At 33.7% G+C, this 18,841-nt stretch overlaps 1 protein-coding gene across 2 annotated transcripts in view; it reads left to right on the top strand.

Annotated features, from left to right (window-relative positions):
• The window catches only part of LOC136040215 (TBC1 domain family member 13-like), a 120,385-nt gene that overhangs the window by 80,241 nt on the left and 21,303 nt on the right, over positions 1-18,841 (top strand). For both annotated transcript variants that reach the window (XM_065724410.1, XM_065724411.1), the window contains exons 7-9: positions 222-420; positions 6,610-6,811; positions 10,593-10,715. In XM_065724410.1, coding sequence (XP_065580482.1) covers positions 222-420; positions 6,610-6,811; positions 10,593-10,715 — 524 coding nt within the window. The remainder of the gene's footprint in view (positions 1-221; positions 421-6,609; positions 6,812-10,592; positions 10,716-18,841) is intronic.

Genomic DNA, 18,841 nt, shown 5'->3' with positions numbered 1-18,841 from the left:
GTTCGACTGAGCAGTTCCACAAATTAAATAAAACTAAATTTCGATTTCTTGCGACTTTTTTTTTATTGAATTTTTCTTATTTCTTTTTGGGTGTTTGATGATTACTTAGTTTAATCCTAAATGATTTTTCAAATATTATAGAATCTCACATATGATCGATATTCATCCTTAAACTCTAACTTTACTTTATCTTAAATCTAGTTGTCTTATTATATTTTTAGCTAGAAACACGAGCACCTAGTACGATTATGGACTATGCAGTACTACCAGAAGGATCTGAAGCTCACTGGGAAGTTGTCGAAAGGATATTATTCATATATGCAAAACTCAACCCTGGGCAAGGATATGTTCAAGGGATGAATGAAATAATTGGCCCCATTTATTACGCGTTTGCCACAGATCCAAACCTTCAATGGAGAGGTTTTTATTATCTTATATTGTTTTTTATGTATGATATGTTCCTATGGTATAGTTGCATGTTCTTATGCTCTTATTTTATGTTAGAAAATCTCTTAGAAAATCCATCTGTGGTAAAACACTTATTGTTTAATATACCAAGGTTTAGAAACAGTCGCAAGAGACAACTGACTTACAGTACCAAGGGTATCAAAATAAAATCATTTTTGCCCCCTTGAACCCAACTTAGTTCTATCAAGTGTTAAGAATCTCGAATTTCTAAGATTTTTTACTTTAGTAGTTTCAAAATTTTAAAGTTTTTAGGGCAGTACAGTAGTCTTTGTCAATTTTGACCTGCGAAAACAAATTAGTTTGGTACCAAATTTTCTACCTCTTTTTTGTTGTTGATTTTTCCAATCGTATCTTTTTCTTTTCTTTTTTAGTTTGGCTCCTGCTACTACCGAAAGCTAGTTCATTTTAAATTGATTTCTCAATTTTAGATAATTTTTGAAGAAATAAATGGTTTTGTAAGTTGCCACCTAATCTTTCTAAATAACGAGATTTCATTTTTTTTTTTTTTTTTTTTGTCTTTTACTTTGTCATAAATAGTAATTATTCAAATCATGTTATAATCAATTATGCTGTATTTAATTAAGACTGTTTCGAATATGGTATAAGTTGTGTTGGAATGGTTACAAAAAGTTCCTACGGAAATGGCAGGAGTGAAAAAGGTGTATAGAGTGCCAACTAGAAAGGAGTAAGATAGGACGTGTGACGTTTAATAATTTAATAATTATTTGACGAAAAATAATTTGATCAACTGACATTTAAGCTTAATAACAACGTCTAATAATGAAGGTTTTTTCGTCCATCTTGACACCCATTTTTAAAATGAAAACACAAAAAGAGTATTACTTAAAATTCAAGGGAATAGGGTATTTTAAAACTGATAGTATTAAAAAATGATTTTTCAAAATCAACGGGGAGTAATATTCCCTTTCCCCTTTAATTATGGCCCCGGAATATGTCACATACTTCCTAGATCTGGCAACCATTTGCGTTATTTTCTATTTCTTCTTTTCTATTTCAAATATGTTACATTATGATAGAGAACAACCTTCGCAGGTATAAACCCAAAAAAAAACGGAACAAAGTATGCCTTAGAATAGAGGAAAAGGAGTCCATAAGGTGGGATTGTTAGCTCAGTTGGCAACTATTGACAATTTTTAAAATAGTACTGTTGATATTTTGCCAAAAATACCAGTTATACTGTTATAGCAAATATTATTTGTATCTCGTCAACAGAGACGAATCTTTTGTTGACTTTTCGTCAACAGGGATGAATCACTGTTGACCAAAAGTTAAGGCTCGAAAAGGTCCAGAGAGTGTAAGCTAGAAGGACGTGCATGATTTCTCAGAAGTTAGAAACAAAAATGAAAGGTCATTAACAAAAAGGCAATGTCGCATTGTCAGTAATGAGTGGTTGTGGGTGGCAGTTGAAACAGTTCAGGCATTCGATAATTTTTACTACTAACAACTCATTGCAACACCAAGCTGCCTGAGGCCAACACAGCTGTGCGCGCCTTTCCTTCGCTACAAAAATAACAGACATTGACCACAGCTGTAAGAGCAATAATAATCTTTTAAATCCATATTTACTGACGAGTGCCACTTAGTATTGCTATGAACCTAACTACTAAGTACTATATCCATGTCACATGACTCTAGGTGCTTATCTTGAACTAAGTCTTATTTCACAACAGACTATAGTGCTGTACCGGCATATTTTCGCTGCTACGTTGCTGCATATTGTCCATACTAACGGACGTTTCATAACGAAGCACTACTAGGCATATGACTTGATTAGGACATGAAAATGACAAGTTTCCTTTGCAACAGACTATGATTTCTCAATGAAATATGCTGTGTCCTTTAGTGGATATTGAATTGTCATGACTGATAATTGAGTCAGTCTAGTTACCTGTCTGTATGGGTACAAATAACATGTGGCATGAATAAATAACGTTGGGCATAAATAAATATTATTAAGTATAAATAACATTTGGGCATTAAAAAATATTTTAGATAAATACTCAAGAGGGCTAGGTCATGTTTTATGGATGAAAGATGAAAGCATGTGATTTTTGGCCATCCATTCGCGGCTAAGTGAAAATCAGGTCTCCTTGGGCAGGGTGGGAATAGTTCATTAGGGAGGATAAAAAGGTAATCGAGACTTCGATGGGTAAAGAGGGAAGCTGTCAATAGATTAGGACCATTCCTACCAGTCCTGGAATACTTGGAAAACCTGGAAAATGGGAGAAAAAATAATATGTTTTCAATTTAAATTTTCAGTCCTTTTCAAATAAAAATTCAACATAGAATATGTCCTGGAAATGTTTCAGATGTGATGAAAAATAATCTTAGATCCATGTGGATGAACGCAAGCGGGTCAAACTAACACATATGTCTTTTTCTGTCAACATCTTTGTCATCGTGATGACAGCAACTGAGCATGCTATAGCAATGTTTGAGAAACTCCTTCAGGGTTTTCTTAGTGCAGGATGCTGCACTGCCTCAGAGTGCAACAAAATCTCTGCTCAGTATAAAGAACTCTCACACTATGCAACTGTATACCTCAGAGAAGAGTTCCAATACTTTTTATACTGTTGTAGGCCTGGTGAATTTTTATGGGAGATTCATAGTGACAGAGCAGAGTATGCAGTTCCATGAGACGTAATGAAATATCTTCTAGCTCTGTGCCATGGACAAGCAGCAGTAGAGTGAGGGTATTTCTTGAACAAGGACTTGCTGGTGGAAAACTTAAAGGAAAGGAGTCTGATAGCATATTGCTTCGTCTTAGATGCAACTGATAAATATTTAAGCTGTGAAATCCTGCCGAAGGAACCAATCTAACACTGCAAAGGAGCAAGAATGAGGTATATGTATTATCTTAAGGGTGCAAAAAAAGAATAAAGTACAAACTGCCAATTAAAAGAAAAAGAAGGAGCACCACCAAGGATAGAAGATGTAAAAGCAAAACAGAGAAAGATAATGAAAAGCAGTGACATGATATAGAAGAAGCCAGACAAAAAGGCATGAAAATAAAAACAGGACTTCACAGTACTGACCAAGTCCGATGCTTTTTGTAAAAGTTAGCCAAAAAAAGGGAAGCATTACAAGCTCTAACAAAAACACTAGAAGACCTACAGGAGAACGTCAAGAAGCTATGACACTTGAAATATTATTTTAAATGAAAATTTTAATTTAAATGGCATTGCTTTGTTATATATTGATATATATATATATATATATATATATATATATATATATATATATATATATATATATATATATATATATATATATATATATATATATATATATATATATTAATATGTATGATATATATATATTGCTTTGTTATATATATTCTTTAGTGAACAGGATTTAAGTTTGACGGCAACATTTTATATTTTTGCAGTGATTTCCGTGTTCAGTTCAAGAATGCAATTGTTAGATGCAATGAGTCAACTTCAAGTAAACAGATACGCTATAATAAATTGTTCTAGTGATTTATTGAACATGAAACATTTTGTATGGAATATAAAAGAGAGAAAGAGAGAGATAAATAAACATTGGAGAGTCTGACTAGTTGTACAATACTTCTCCGGAGCTTGGGAAATACGATATATACCTGTATTTTACCTTAATTTGTCAGAATATTTTAATTCAGATCCATGTCATATTAGGCTGAATTAATCTTGCATTTAAATACATTTAGCTTTACAAAAGACATATCCTTTTCAGTAAAATAAATGTTACAGAGATGTAATAATTGAAAAAAAAAATCTAGAATGACAATTTGTTCCATTATCTATTTGGAATGCCTTGGTTTTAGCAGATGTAATTATTTTAAATGTTTCTATAAAAGTCGTTAACTTTATTTTTTTTTACGGTAGTGGCTGATTGCATACACAGCTTGACTCTGAGGAATTGGACTTTTTAACTGATATCGTAACATAATATTAGCAGTAGCTAAAATAGTAGTGTAAGATCTAAAGAAAAGAATAACTTCTGTGTTACTTGTGCTGCATTGCAAGTAGAAGAAATCAGGTGGGATTGTTGAAGACAACAATCTTTGCACAATTACAATGCCAACATAAGTATGCAGATACAATATTATATCTATTTCAAAATATATTCCGATACGATGATAATATTGGCATATTGCCAAGCTATAGCTGTAACAGCTTGACGTATCTTAAGGCTTACCAGAAGCCAAAAATGTCATGGAAAATCATCGTAAGCAGTGAAATAGAGCTGCCTAAGTAAAGATCGATGTGGGTACAGTGTGTTATTTTTTTGTTTTCTTTTTAACCATGGCACTTCGTATCGAAGGAGTTGTCATTGCAACTTTGGAAAGGGTTCATTCGATTAGAAATTAAAAATATTAGTTCCTTTTTTAATAGTCTAAAATGATCGGAGTTTATCTAACACCCCTCCCATGTCCACTATTTCCTCAAATACATCCAATCAAAATTTTGAGATAGTCAATTTATTCAACGTAGTTGGAAGGTCCTGAAATTACGTTTTTGAGGCTAACAACCCCCTACAGCCCTCAGAGCAAGGGTTGTAAGTTATGTCCTGGGGGCACATAAGGTATATTTAGAAAGGGTGTCGTATAACCTTTGGAGGGGGCACATTCGATTGGTAAAAAAAAGATTAATCTATTAAAGTTAAAAAAAACTAAAATAGTTTAAACGTGTCTTGTTTATTTAAATCATACAATAAATAACCGAGTCAAACTCAAAACGAGCAAAAACTAACATGAGTAGGGCTGACCGCCCCCATGCCTTCTCAAGAGCAGGACATAATTCGTACTCTACTAAAAACAAAATATATTAAAAATGTTTTCACTTTATTTTTACTTGTTTTAAATGTTTTTAATGTATATATGAAGGGGTATGTCCTCCCCCTTGAACTCTGATTACAGTGCAAGTGCCTGGTGCCCTTTTTTAGAGTAACAAGAGAATAAAGGGCAATCGGCCCTTCTCTCAAGCCTGTTCTTTTTCCAAACAAATTCAGTCAAATTTTGAGATAGTCGTTTTGTTCAGCATAGTAGAACGGTCCACCAACTATGTCTTTAGAGATAATACGCGTTTCAACCCCTCCCCCCCCCCACAATTATGCCGTTGGCCCATTATGCTTTAATATATAAACTAAAGTTTCTTTAAAAATAAATCAAAGGCATTGTCTTAAATGGTTGCCAATAAGACACCTCAGCAATATGTCTAGAACGACTGAGGGTATTAAGTTGAAACTTTTGTGAATACTGCTAGTACTACTTCTGCTTTTACAATTTAAGTAAATCAAAATAGTGTAAGTGTATCCAGGTTGTCAAAGAGCATAGATGAATCTTTTGGAAATAATATTAAGTTTTATTTTTCAGGTCAACTTCAGAAGCTATAAAATAAAATTAAAAACACCGTTTCTGTCAGGATTAAAAATTGTGGGAAAAGTTTCTCCAGCATAGAAATAGATACTCATACTAAGGATTCTTGTAGAAGATATAACTATACTATACTAAATATATATTGAGAAGATACACTAAGGATTGTAGAAGAAAACTGAAAAGATATGCAATATGCTTTTGTTTTTTTTTTGTTTTATTTTTCATGAAAAAGACTATGTCAATAAAAAATGAAAAGAAATTAATTTAAAAAACTGTTTCCACAAGATAAGTTTTCCAAAGAAGAGAAAAGAGCTCGATTAAGCCATGAATGAGAACACCAGAGGAATTGGAGCTCATTCTTGGCTTAATGGAGCTTTTTACTTTTCTTTGAGATACTTGTCTTGTGGAATTTTTTTTTCAATTAATTTCAAGAAAAGAGTAAGAACACTTATTTAGGTGAATGAGGAGTGTGTACAATTTGTGTTTCCCTCAAGTGAATTGGTTCTGCAGTAACTTTTTATAGTGATAGCATTAGCACGAATTAACGTAAGTGAGGAATATATAGTGGAGATTTGATTAGATTGAGTTGGTGGAGGAGTTTGTGCAGCTGGCTCCTCCCCCGGCTTATATATATGTATATATATATATATATATATATATATATATATATATATATATATATATATATATATATATATATATATATATAAAATGAATAATAAACCATTAGTAATAATGATAATTATAATTGGATTTTTTAGAGCATGCTGAAGCTGACAGCTTTTTTTGTTTTACTCTACTAATGTCCGAGATTCGCGATTTCTTCATAAAAACTTTGGATGGCAGCTCGAGCGGTATTGGTCAAATGATGGAGCAGTTAATGAAACTGTTGTTTCGTTTTGATAGTGAAACTCATTACAAGCTCCAAAAGCTTGAAATAAGGCCACAATATTTCTGCTTTCGGTGAGTTTGATTTTCTTCAATTGTGAAAACATTGTTAGCACCTATTAAAAGATGTGAATGGAAGAGAGGGGGAGAATACAAAATTATTGTGTTTAATTTTTATCTATTATGTCTATAATTACATCAGTATTTATTAGTTAACATTAGTAAGTATAGTGAATCATAAATAAATCATATGAAGGTAGACTTCGTCATTTTGGGAAAAACTGTTAGAAAGAAGAAAATGGGGGAGATCCACTGAACCTAGAAATTAATTTTCGTGTTTAAAAAAATGTGGATGGAGAAGGGTCGACTTCAAAATCAGACACACAAAAATATGCAGATTGTAGAAAATATAAGATATTTTGAAAAATCTCATATACTCAGGGGTATCCCTGAGTATATGCAATCCTAGAGAGCGCTTGTATGGGATGCAATTGATTAAGGGATGAAATTTCCCTTCTGTTGTTGTAGTTATTCAACACGTTTCAAGTTCGCTGATAAAATGAAACTAACATTTAACATAAAACAGCATATTTCAACCTTAAGATTAGCATCATGCTAATATTTTTTTTTATTTCTATATTTTATTTTAAGTTGTTTATCTTATGTACAAAAATAAAAGGTATTTCAAATTAAATGAAAAATAATTTTCAATGCATGTACGCATTGAAATTCTTACAAATGTTGTTGAGAAGAGAGAGAGGGTAGAATCCTGGACACGATTTGATTCACAATTAAACATATTTTCATTTTTTGTAGAGGTCATTTTAAGTTTGGTGCAAAGGCTATTTAGACATTTACTTTTAAAATTTATTTCTTAAGCAAAGAAAAATTTAAGTTTGTTCCTGCAGTCATTAATTATATTATTATCTAAGGCGAAGAAAAATTTGTTTATGTTGGGAAGTTGTTGTATTAGTTTCGTTTCCTTGTTAAAAAAAAAAAAAATCGGCATTTAGCGAAATACATACAAACATGAAACTACATAAAATAAAACAGACATTGAAGAACAGATTTCTAATTCTAATCCCTTTGTCTTTGGGGCGTTTCCTACTGTTTGGATTGGGACAGTCTCGAAGATGAGTAGGGTGTGTGTTTGAGTTTGTAAGGGAAGTAGAAAACCATGCCAATACACCGAACGAGACTTTAGTTGCTGAGATAAGGGAGTCAATAGTCGTCCTCAGTGCCACAAGTCGTCTAAAGAGTTGTGTGTTCTGGATGAGGATAAGAACTTGATTGCGTTTGATTCTTCGTTTAGTGAGTCAACTTGGGATGACATTCGCCTATCCCATGTCTGATCCTTCTCTGGGTGTTTCCAGCCGTTTGCAGTTCGACCAAAGCTGAAGATGAGTTGTATGGGCGTTTGAGTGTTGAGGTGCTGTAGATATCAACACAATGAGCGAGACTGAAGCTGTTCAGGCTTATTGGTAATGCTATTAGGCAGTATGGGCTTTCAAATCATATGCATTGTTTAATGTTGGATGTGTGATTTGATCAAAATTTTTAAGGATCACTATATATGTCAAAAGAACAAAACAGCAACGCCATGTGATTTTCAGTGTCTGATGTGCTGCTGGTCTTTTGCATCGCTCCATTATGAGGTTGTAAATTACGGTTGAATTTTATTTTGAAGGAGTCGACTGAAAAAACTGTAGGAAAAACATCCTAAGGATGATTGAAGCGCAACATCGAACGAAGTTGTTCTTCAAGTAATCTGTTCTCCATGTATCAACCTTAAAAAATTTAAACTAAGCTGTGTATTTTGTGTTTTCTATTGCCCCTTGGACTGTTGAACAAATAAAGCTTTACAAATGGAGATGAAATTATGTAGTTGCAAAAAAACAGCCATCAACACTACATAAAACCTTTCACTAACAAACTGGAGGTTCATAGATAAAGACCTTATCTGCCCTATTAGTCCTATTCCGGCTCTTGTGAAGTGGTGCCCATAACTTTTTTGTAACACAAGGATATAACAGGCATCCATTTTCGGTGATGGGTCTGAGGCAATACTTGTAAAGTGGTATGATATAGCTGGGTGGTAGGTGGGAAGAGTTATTCCCAGGTTGTTCCCACAGGAGGTTCTCGCCCAATTGAGGTAAAATTTCCAAGAGAGATCTCTGAAGAAGTTGGTTCTGAGTAGACAAAGGTTTTGAACTCCCTTTATAGCTTCATTCGTGAAGATGAAGTTCACGTGTGTGCGAGGTAATTTTACTCGGAAAATTAGTAGCTCTGTTGTTTTGGACGCATTGAAATTGCGTCAGATCATTGAACGTTGAATCTATAACTTTCAAAAGATTCGCCTGTAAGGAGGATTGGGTAGGGTGCTTATGTTTTGGAATGGCAACGCGTGCCGTGGTGTTGCTGGCAAGGGATAAAGTGGAATTGCAAGTTCATTTTTCATGTCACTTATGTAGATGAGTAATAGCATAGGTCCTAAGATCCTATCCTTGGGTATACCTCCCTTTACTGAATATTCGTGGGAAGTGAACTTTTTTAGAACAATCAGCATCGAACCACCAGCATGAAAACTCTCGATAACAGACGTCAGTGGACATCGAACAAATAGAGTTTCTTTAGAAGGTGATGATTACGTTCTCTCTTGAAAGTCTAAAATCTGTGGAATAACGTTGTATCCTTTAATGCCTGAGGTCGTTTCTTTTGCTATAACTTTGATCCACTCTTCGTAATGACCCGCCAGACAGTCAGACGTTGGACATTTCTTATAGAACATATATTGGTGTTCGTCGCAAAAGTAATTGGACTCCAGGTACTTATAAAATGCATGCTTGAAATTGCTTTCGTAAACTTGTTAAGACAATCAAGAAGAGTATTGATTCGATCAGGAAAATCTCGAACCTCTTCACTGTTGTCGTCCAAATTTGAGAATTCTGCAAACACTTTAGCAAGAGCTTCTGTCTTTGCCTTTGGTTGTTGCACCACGTTTGATTTCTAGGGAAAAAATCAAGTTTTTTTTCGGCTATTGATTCCCAACCCTGGCTCGTGTACTCCTAGGATACCCCATAGATTGTTTGGGGATAATCTTCAAAAATTGCGATGACAGATATTATGTTTTACTATATTAAATTCTTTTGCAACGTATGAAATAATAATAAAACAATTGTAAACAACCGGAATAAGCTACGAAACCATTCAGACAAACAGGGATGTGGCACCAGAAGATCCAAAATTTTGGTACGTGTAATTTTATTTGTAAACGCTACATACTACGGGAGCTATTACAAATAGAGTTTCAGTTTTAATATGTCGATTTTTGCTCGCAAGCTAATAGTCTAAGTTTTTTAAATCAGTATGCTTGAAAAAGCAGTCGGTGAAGTTTTCAGCCGGGCCTGATAAGAAAAGATACCGATACGGGTTAGAAGTGGAAAAGAAAGCCTGCGTATTGTATAAATATTACGGCGAAAAAGTCATTCTAAAATCGACGTAAAATAGAGAATAATCTTTCACCACAACACAGAGAAAAAGAAGAAAGTATTGCGGCGATTATATTAAGTATGTATTTTCATATTTTGGAGACGAGAGCGTCCTATACCACTATGCATGATACATGGAGATATTATAAAATCGTTGCAAACAACCCTCTTTGTTCTTGAGACATTTATGAATAAAACATGCTAATTATACTATTAACGACTACAGTTTTTGAACCTTTGGAGAAAAACAAGACTAAATCTTAGATAACGATAAATATACCTATTAAAGATTTTTTCGTTAATTTATATTGTTTCATTGAATTGATTAATTTTATATTAATGACACATTTCTTGTGTAATTTTTTTAGCTGGATTACTCTCCTATTATCTCAAGAATTCGAATTGCCTGACATCTTGCGTATATGGGATAGTCTATTTGCTGACGAAAACCGATTTTGTTTTTTGCTTCATCTTTGCTGTTCCATGATCATGTGAGTTTCTTATTTCTTCAAAATTTACTTTTTTCAGGTTATTTCGGGAAGTTTCTTTGGACTAAAGTTGAAGTCTCAAAAGTTTATACAGGTTATTAAATAAAACTTATACATTAACTTATTCTGAAGAAGAAGAGTCTGGTTAGCGTCTACTTTAAAGAATAATGGGAGACTTTTTCTTGGTGTAAGGGGTTTGTTTCCCCTGCAACAAGTAACTTTTCACACTCCGGTGCAATCTGTAGCTTGCACCAAAAGAACAAAATACTTGAATCATAGTTTTTATTATTTGAAGATCTATCTATTCACCCAATCAGAATTGTGATATTTCTAAGACTTGCTCTTGGAAAAGGATGTGCTTAAAAAAAGAAAAATTGCCACATCATTAATCCTTTTCTCTTTACTCTTAGTCCTTTCTTCCCACTTGTTTGATTGGGATCACCTTCCCTTCATCTTCTTCTCTGCTAATTTTGGATTTATCTCTCGTGCTCTTCGAAATCTACTTTCCAGAAATTATCTCATATACATTTGTCTACAAATAGCATTTATCTAAATGGTGCTCTTCTAAATCTACGTTCCAAAAATATCTCCTACACATTTGTCTCCAAATAACGTCGAATTTGTTTTTAAAAGTGGCTATTTGTGCTAGATGCTGCTATGAGTTGCTAGATGTTTTCCAGAAATGCGAACAGACTGTTTTGGGTAACCGACTGACTCTTCTAAATGGTTCTTCTAAATCTACTTTTCAAAAAATTTGTTTTTAAAAGTGGCTATTTCTGGTAGATGCTATTTGAGTTGCTAAATGTTTTCCAGATAAATTACTTGCAGACTGTTAGCAACATCGTCATATAGGAACATGAATAAACCGCTCACAAAAAAGCTGCCATAGAAAAATTAAGATTTCCAGTACTTTCGAAATCGTCTTAGTTTTTCAGTGGCAGTGTTAAAACCGTCCATAAACGTCAATTTTGTCTCCAACATCATTATATAGAAACATATATAAACCGCTCTCAAAATAGAGCTGTCATAGAAAATTAACATTTCCAGCACTGTTGAACTCGTCTTAGTTTTTCAGTGGCAGCGTCAAAACCGTTTGTGAACGTCTTTATTGTCTATAAACGTCTTTATTGTCTATAGCATCATCATATGGAAACATAAATAAAACTGTCAAATAAAAATTAACATTTCCGATACTTTTGAAATTGTCTTAGTTTTTCAGTGGCAATGTTAAAACCGTCCATGAACGCCTATTTTGTCTCCAACATCATTATATAGAAACATATATAAACCGCTCACAAAAAATAAAGCTGCCTTAGAAAAATTAACATTTCAAGCGCTGTTGAACTCGTCTTAGTTTTTAGTGGCAGCGTCAAAACTGTCTGTGAACGTCTTTATTGTCTATAACATCATCATATAGAAACATAAATAAAGCTGCCATATAAAAATTAACATTCCGACACTATTGAAATCGTCTTGGTTTTTCAGTGGCAGTGTTAAAAACCGTCCATGAGCGTCTATTTTGTCTCCAACATCATTATATAGAAACATAAATAAACCGCTCACAAAAAATAAAGCTGCCATAGAAAAATTAACCTTTCCAGCGCTGTTAAACTCGCCTTAGTTTTTCAGTGGCAGCGTCAAAACTGTCTGTGAACGTCTTTATTGTCTATAACATCATCATATAGAAACATAAATAAAGCTGTCATATAAAAATTAACATTTCCGACACTTTTGAAATCGTCTTAGTTTTTCAGTGGCAGTCTCAAAACCGTCCATGAACGTCTATTTTGTCTCCAACATCATTATATAGAAACATAAATGAACCGCTCACAAAAAAACAAAGCTGCCATAGAAAAATTAATATTTCCTTCGCCTTTGAAATCGTCTTAGTTTCTCAGTGGCAGTGTTAAAACCGTCCATGAGCGTCTATTTTGTCTCCAACATCATTATATAGAATAAATAAACGGCTCACAAAAAACAAAGCTGCCATAGAAAATTTAACATTTCCAGCGCTGTTGAACTCGTCTTAGTTTTTCAGTGGCAGCGTCAAAACCGTCTATGAACGTCTTTTTTGTCCCCAACATCATCATATAGAAAAATAAACCCCTCTAAAAAAATAAACTTGCCATAAAAAAATTATATTTCCTGTGCTTTTGAAATCGTCTTAGTTTTTCAGTGGCAGTGTTAAAACCGTCCATGAACGTCTATTTTGTCTCCAACATCATTATATAGAAACATAAATGAACCGCTCACAAAAAACAAAGCTGCCATAGAAAAATTAACATTTTCAGCGCTTTTACAATCGTATTACTTTTTTCAAAGGCAGCGTCAAAACCGTCTATGAACATCTTTTTTGTCCCCAACATCATCATATAGAAAAATAAACCCCTCTAAAAAATAAACTTGCCATAAAAAAAATTATATTTCCTGTGCTTTTGAAATCGTCTTAGTTTTTCAATGGCAGTGTTAAAACCGTCCATGAACGTCTATTTTGTCTCTAACATCATTATATAGAAACATAAATGAACCGCTCACAAAAAACAAAGCTGCCATAGAAAAATTAACATTTTCAGCGCTTTTAAAATCGTATTAGTTTTTTCAAAGGCAGCGTCAAAACCGTTTATGAACGTCTTTTTTGTCCCCAACATCATCATATAGAAAAACAAACCCCTCTAAAAAAATAAACTTGCCATTAAAAAATTATATTTCCTGTGCTTTTGAAATCGTCTTAGTTTTTCAGTGACAGTGTTAAAACCGTCCATGAGCGTCTTTTTTGTCTCCAACATCTTTATATAGAAACATAAATAAACCGCTCACAAAAAATAAAGCTGCCATAGAGAAATTAACCTTTCCAGCGCTGTTGAACTCGCCTTAGTTTTTCAGTGGCAGCGTCAAAACCGTCTATGAACGTCTTTTTTGTCCCCAACATCATCATATAGAAAAATAAACCCCTCTAAAAAAATAAACTTGCCATAAAAAATTTTTATTTCCTGTGCTTTTGAAATCGTCTTAGTTTTTCAGTGGCAGTGTTAAAACCGTCCATGAACGTCTGTTTTGTCTCCAACATCATTATATAGAAACATAAATGAACCGCTCACAAAAAGCAAAGCTGCCATAGAAAATTTAATATTTCCAGCGCTGTTGAACTCGTCTTAGTTTTTCAGTGGCAGCGTCAAAACCGTCTATGAACGTCTTTTTTGTCCCCAACATCATCATATAGAAAAATAAACCCCTCTAAAAAAATAAACTTGCCATAAAAAAATTATATTTCCTGTGCTTTTGAAATCGTCTTAGTTTTTCAGTGGCAGTGTTAAAACCGTCCATGAACGTCTATTTTGTCTCTAACATCATTATATAGAAACATAAATGAACCGCTCACAAAAAAACAAAGCTGCCATAGAAAAATTAACATTTTCAGCGCTTTTACAATCGTATTACTTTTTTCAAAGGCAGCGTCAAAACCGTCTATGAACATCTTTTTTGTCCCCAACATCATCATATAGAAAAATAAACCCCTCTAAAAAAATAAACTTGCCATAAAAAAAATTATATTTCCTGTGCTTTTGAAATCGTCTTAGTTTTTCAATGGCAGTGTTAAAACCGTCCATGAACGTCTATTTTGTCTCTAACATCATTATATAGAAACATAAATGAACCGCTCACAAAAAACAAAGCTGCCATAGAAAAATTAACATTTTCAGCGCTTTTAAAATCGTATTAGTTTTTTCAAAGGCAGCGTCAAAACCGTTTATGAACGTCTTTTTTGTCCCCAACATCATCATACAGAAAAACAAACCCCTCTAAAAAAATAAACTTGCCATTAAAAAATTATATTTCCTGTGCTTTTGAAATCGTCTTAGTTTTTCAGTGACAGTGTTAAAACCGTCCATGAGCGTCTTTTTTGTCTCCAACATCTTTATATAGAAACATAAATAAACCGCTCACAAAAAATAAAGCTGCCATAGAGAAATTAACCTTTCCAGCGCTGTTGAACTCGCCTTAGTTTTTCAGTGGCAGCGTCAAAACCGTCTATGAACGTCTTTTTTGTCCCCAACATCATCATATAGAAAAATAAACCCCTCTAAAAAAATAAACTTGCCATAAAAAAATTTTATTTCCTGTGCTTTTGAAATGGTCTTAGTTTTTCAGTGGCAGTGTTAAAACCGTCCATGAACGTCTGTTTTGTCTCCAACATCATTATATAGAAACATAAATGAACCGCTCACAAAAAGCAAAGCTGCCATAGAAAATTTAATATTTCCAGCGCTGTTGAACTCGTCTTAGTTTTTCAGTGGCAGCGTCAAAACCGTCTATGAACGTCTTTTTTGTCCCCAACATCATCATATAGAAAAATAAACCCCTCTAAAAAAATAAACTTGCTATAAAAAATTATATTTCCTGTGCTTTTGAAATCGTCTTGGTTTTTCAGTGGCAGTGTTAAAACCGTCCATGAACGTCTATTTTGTCTCTAACATCATTATATAGAAACATAAATGAACCGCTCACAAAAAAACAAAGCTGCCATAGAAAAATTAACATTTTCAGCGCTTTTACAATCGTATTAGTTTTTTCAAAGGCAGCGTCAAAACCGTCTATGAACATCTTTTTTGTCCCCAACATCATCATATAGAAAAATAAACCCCTCTAAAAAAATAAACTTGCTATAAAAAAATTATATTTCCTGTGCTTTTGAAATCGTCTTAGTTTTTCATTGGCAGTGTTAAAACCGTCCATGAACGTCTATTTTGTCTCTAACATCATTATATAGAAACATAAATGAACCGCTCACAAAAAACAAAGCTGCCATAGAAAAATTAACATTTTCAGCGCTTTTACAATCGTATTAGTTTTTTCAAAGGCAGCGTCAAAACCGTCTATGAACATCTTTTTTGTCCCCAACATCATCATATAGAAAAATAAACCCCTCTAAAAAAATAAACTTGCCATAAAAAAATTATATTTCCTGTGCTTTTGAAATCGTCTTAGTTTTTCAGTGGCAGTTTTAAAATCGTCCATGAACGTCTATTTTGTCTCCAACATCATTATATAGAAACATAATTGAACCGCTCACAAAAAACAAAGCTGCCATAGAAAAATTAATATTTTCAGCGCTTTTAAAATCGTATTAGTTTTTTCAGTGGCAGCGTCAAAACCGTCTATGAACTTCTTTTTTGTCCCCAACATCATCATATAGAAAAATAAGCCCCTCTAAAAAAATAAACTTGCCATAAAAAAATTATATTTCCTGTGCTTTTGAAATCGTCTTAGTTTTTCAGTGGCAGTGTTAAAACCGTCCATGAACGTCTATTTGGTCTCCAACATCATTATATAGAAACATAAATAAACCGCTCACAAAAAACAAAGCTGCCATAGAAAATTAACATTTCCAGCGCTGTTGAACTCGTCTTAGTTTTTCAGTGGCAGCGTCAAAACCGTCTATTAACGTCTTTATTGTCTCCTACATCATGATATAGAAGCATAAATAAACCTCTCAGAAAAAAGAAGCCGCCTTAGAAAAATTAAAATTTCAAGTGCTTTTAAAGTCGTCTTTCTTTTTAAGTGGCAGCGCCAAATTGTCTATGAACGTCTTTATTGTCTCTAATATCGTCATATAGTAACATAAATAAAGCCGCCATAGAAAAAGTAACGCTTCCAGTGCTTTTGAAATCGTCTTAGTTTTTCAGGGGCACGTCAAAACCGTCTAGGATCGTCTTTATTGTCTCCAACATAAACATATATAAAAAAATAAAATAAACTAAGCTGCAATAGAAAAATTAACGTTTCCAGCGCTTTTGAAATCGTTTTAATTTTTCAGTGGTAGCGTCAAAACCGTCTATGAACATTGTTATTGTCTCCAACTTCATAATATAGGAACACAAATAAAGCTGCTATAGAAAAATAAACATTTCCAGCGCTTTTGAAATCGTCCTATTTTTTAGTGGCAGTGTCAAAACCGTCTATGAAATTCTTTTTTGTCTCCAACATCATCATATAGAAACATAAGTGAAGCTGTCATATAAAAATTAACATTTTCGACACTTTTGAAATCGTCTTAGTTTTTCAGTGGCAGTCTTAAAACCGTCCATGAACTTCTATTTTTGTCTCCAACATCATTATATAGAAACATAAATAAACCGCTCTCAAAATAGAGCTGCCATAGAAAATTAACATTTGCAGTGCTTTTGAAATCGTCTTAGTTTTTCTGTGGCAACGTCAAAACCGTCTATGAACGTCTTTATTGTCTCCAACATCATCATATAAAAACATAAACAAAGCTGCAATAGAAAAATTAGCATTTCCAGCGCTTTTGATTTCGTTATTTTCGATTAGCATTTCCGTCAATATATTAAAGCTGCCTTTTTGTTTTTCGTCTCTCCTCTACGAATGATATTTACAATTTTACATGGACTGAACCAACAAAATAATAGTGAAAATAAACAGTTTTTTTGTTAAAGTAATAATTTTGTCACTCTTATCTCAAATGTTCTGAAAATCATTTTTGTGTCTAAACATCTGTGTCAAAATTGTCTGTCCCATCTTCATTTTCTCCAGACTCGTCACATATCAAACAGTTCGTGGTAACGAACTGTAGTAAGGAGCGAGCCGGCTCAATAGTAACCGAAACTCTAAAAAACGGAATTTTGATACAATAGTTACATCAAAAGAATCGCATTTTGCTGATTTTAAATATATAAGTTTCATCAAGTTTAGTTTTACCCATGGGATTTTCGTTAAGTTAGAGCCTGAGAAAATTTGCCTTGTTTTAGAAAATAGGGGGAAACACCCCTTAAAAGTCATAGAATTTCAAAAAAATATTAAACAGGCAGAGTTTCCTTAAGTATATTTTAATTGTTTAATTGGTTAATATCAAGTAACACTTAAGGGAACAGATATTTTGAACGAGCTAATGAACATTATGAGATTTATAGTACTGTTTTACAATCTGATACAGAATCGGAGGAGGAAGAGTGTAGTAATGTCCCACCATCAGATTCGGCGTATCAGAGAACCCCACAGAAGAAGTTTCAAGCTCCTATCTACAAAAATATGGAATTTCTCATATTTTTGCTGCAAGACAGATCACGGATGCGTGTTTATTTGTTTGTTTGTTGTTTTTTTTTGTTTTTGTTTTTTTCCTAGGGGTGATCGTATCAACCCAGTGTTCCGAGAATGTCGCTAGATGGCTCATTCTAAGGGAAAATAAAAGTTCTCGTGCTCTTTTTAAGTAACCAAAAAAATGGAGGGTACTTAGGCCCCCTCCCACGCTCTTTTCTCCAAAGTCACCGGATCAAAATTATGAGATAGCCATGTTATTCAGCATAGTCACAAAACCTAAAAACTATATCTTTGGGGACGACTTACTCCCCCACCGTGCTCGTGGGAGAGGCTGCAAGTTACAAACTTTGACCACATATTAATGGTTATTAGGAAGTGTACAGACACTTTCAGGGGGGTTTTTGGTTTAGGGGAGGGGGTTATGCGGGGGAACTTTCTATGGAGGAATTTGTAATGGGGGGAGAGAATTTCCATGATGTGGGCGCAGGACTTTTCAGCATTTTTTAAAGAGTTTCTTTAACTGAAAGTAAGGAGCAGCATTAAAATTAAAACCAACAGAAATTATTACGCATGTGAGGGGTTCACCTCCTCCTAATACCTCCCTTTTTACGCTAAAGTAATTTTATTAATTTCAACTATTTATTCTATTACCTATAATAACAAATCCAATGTCTCTTACTCATTAATGCACAACTATCCCTCCCCCTTTCATTCCTCCAAACCCCACCTTACCCCTCTGCCCACTCTTACCTCCCTAACCCACCCTTACCTCCCTAGCCCCACCCTTACTTACATTCTTAAGGAATGGGACAAAAGTTAAGCTTATTGACGAGGGGGCGAACCCTCTCATATAAGTAATAAAAACATACGAATTTAGAAGTTCGTTACGTAAATTAATTTGCAAGTTGCGTATATTTTGACTAATAAAAATGTTCTAGTTGCCTTTTCTAATTGCGTTTTTAAGTAACCAAAAACCTGGAGGGCAACTAACCGATTCACTCGCTCCTTTTTTTCCCAAATTGTCCAATCAAAACTATGAGAAAGCCATTTGCCAAAAAAATAAATTGATATGC

The sequence above is a fragment of the Artemia franciscana genome, chromosome 20 (assembly GCF_032884065.1).
Source record: "Artemia franciscana chromosome 20, ASM3288406v1, whole genome shotgun sequence".
NCBI lineage: Eukaryota > Metazoa > Arthropoda > Branchiopoda > Anostraca > Artemiidae > Artemia > Artemia franciscana.
Note: the sequence above shows the minus strand (reverse complement) of the source record. Positions and strands in the feature narration are given on the sequence as shown.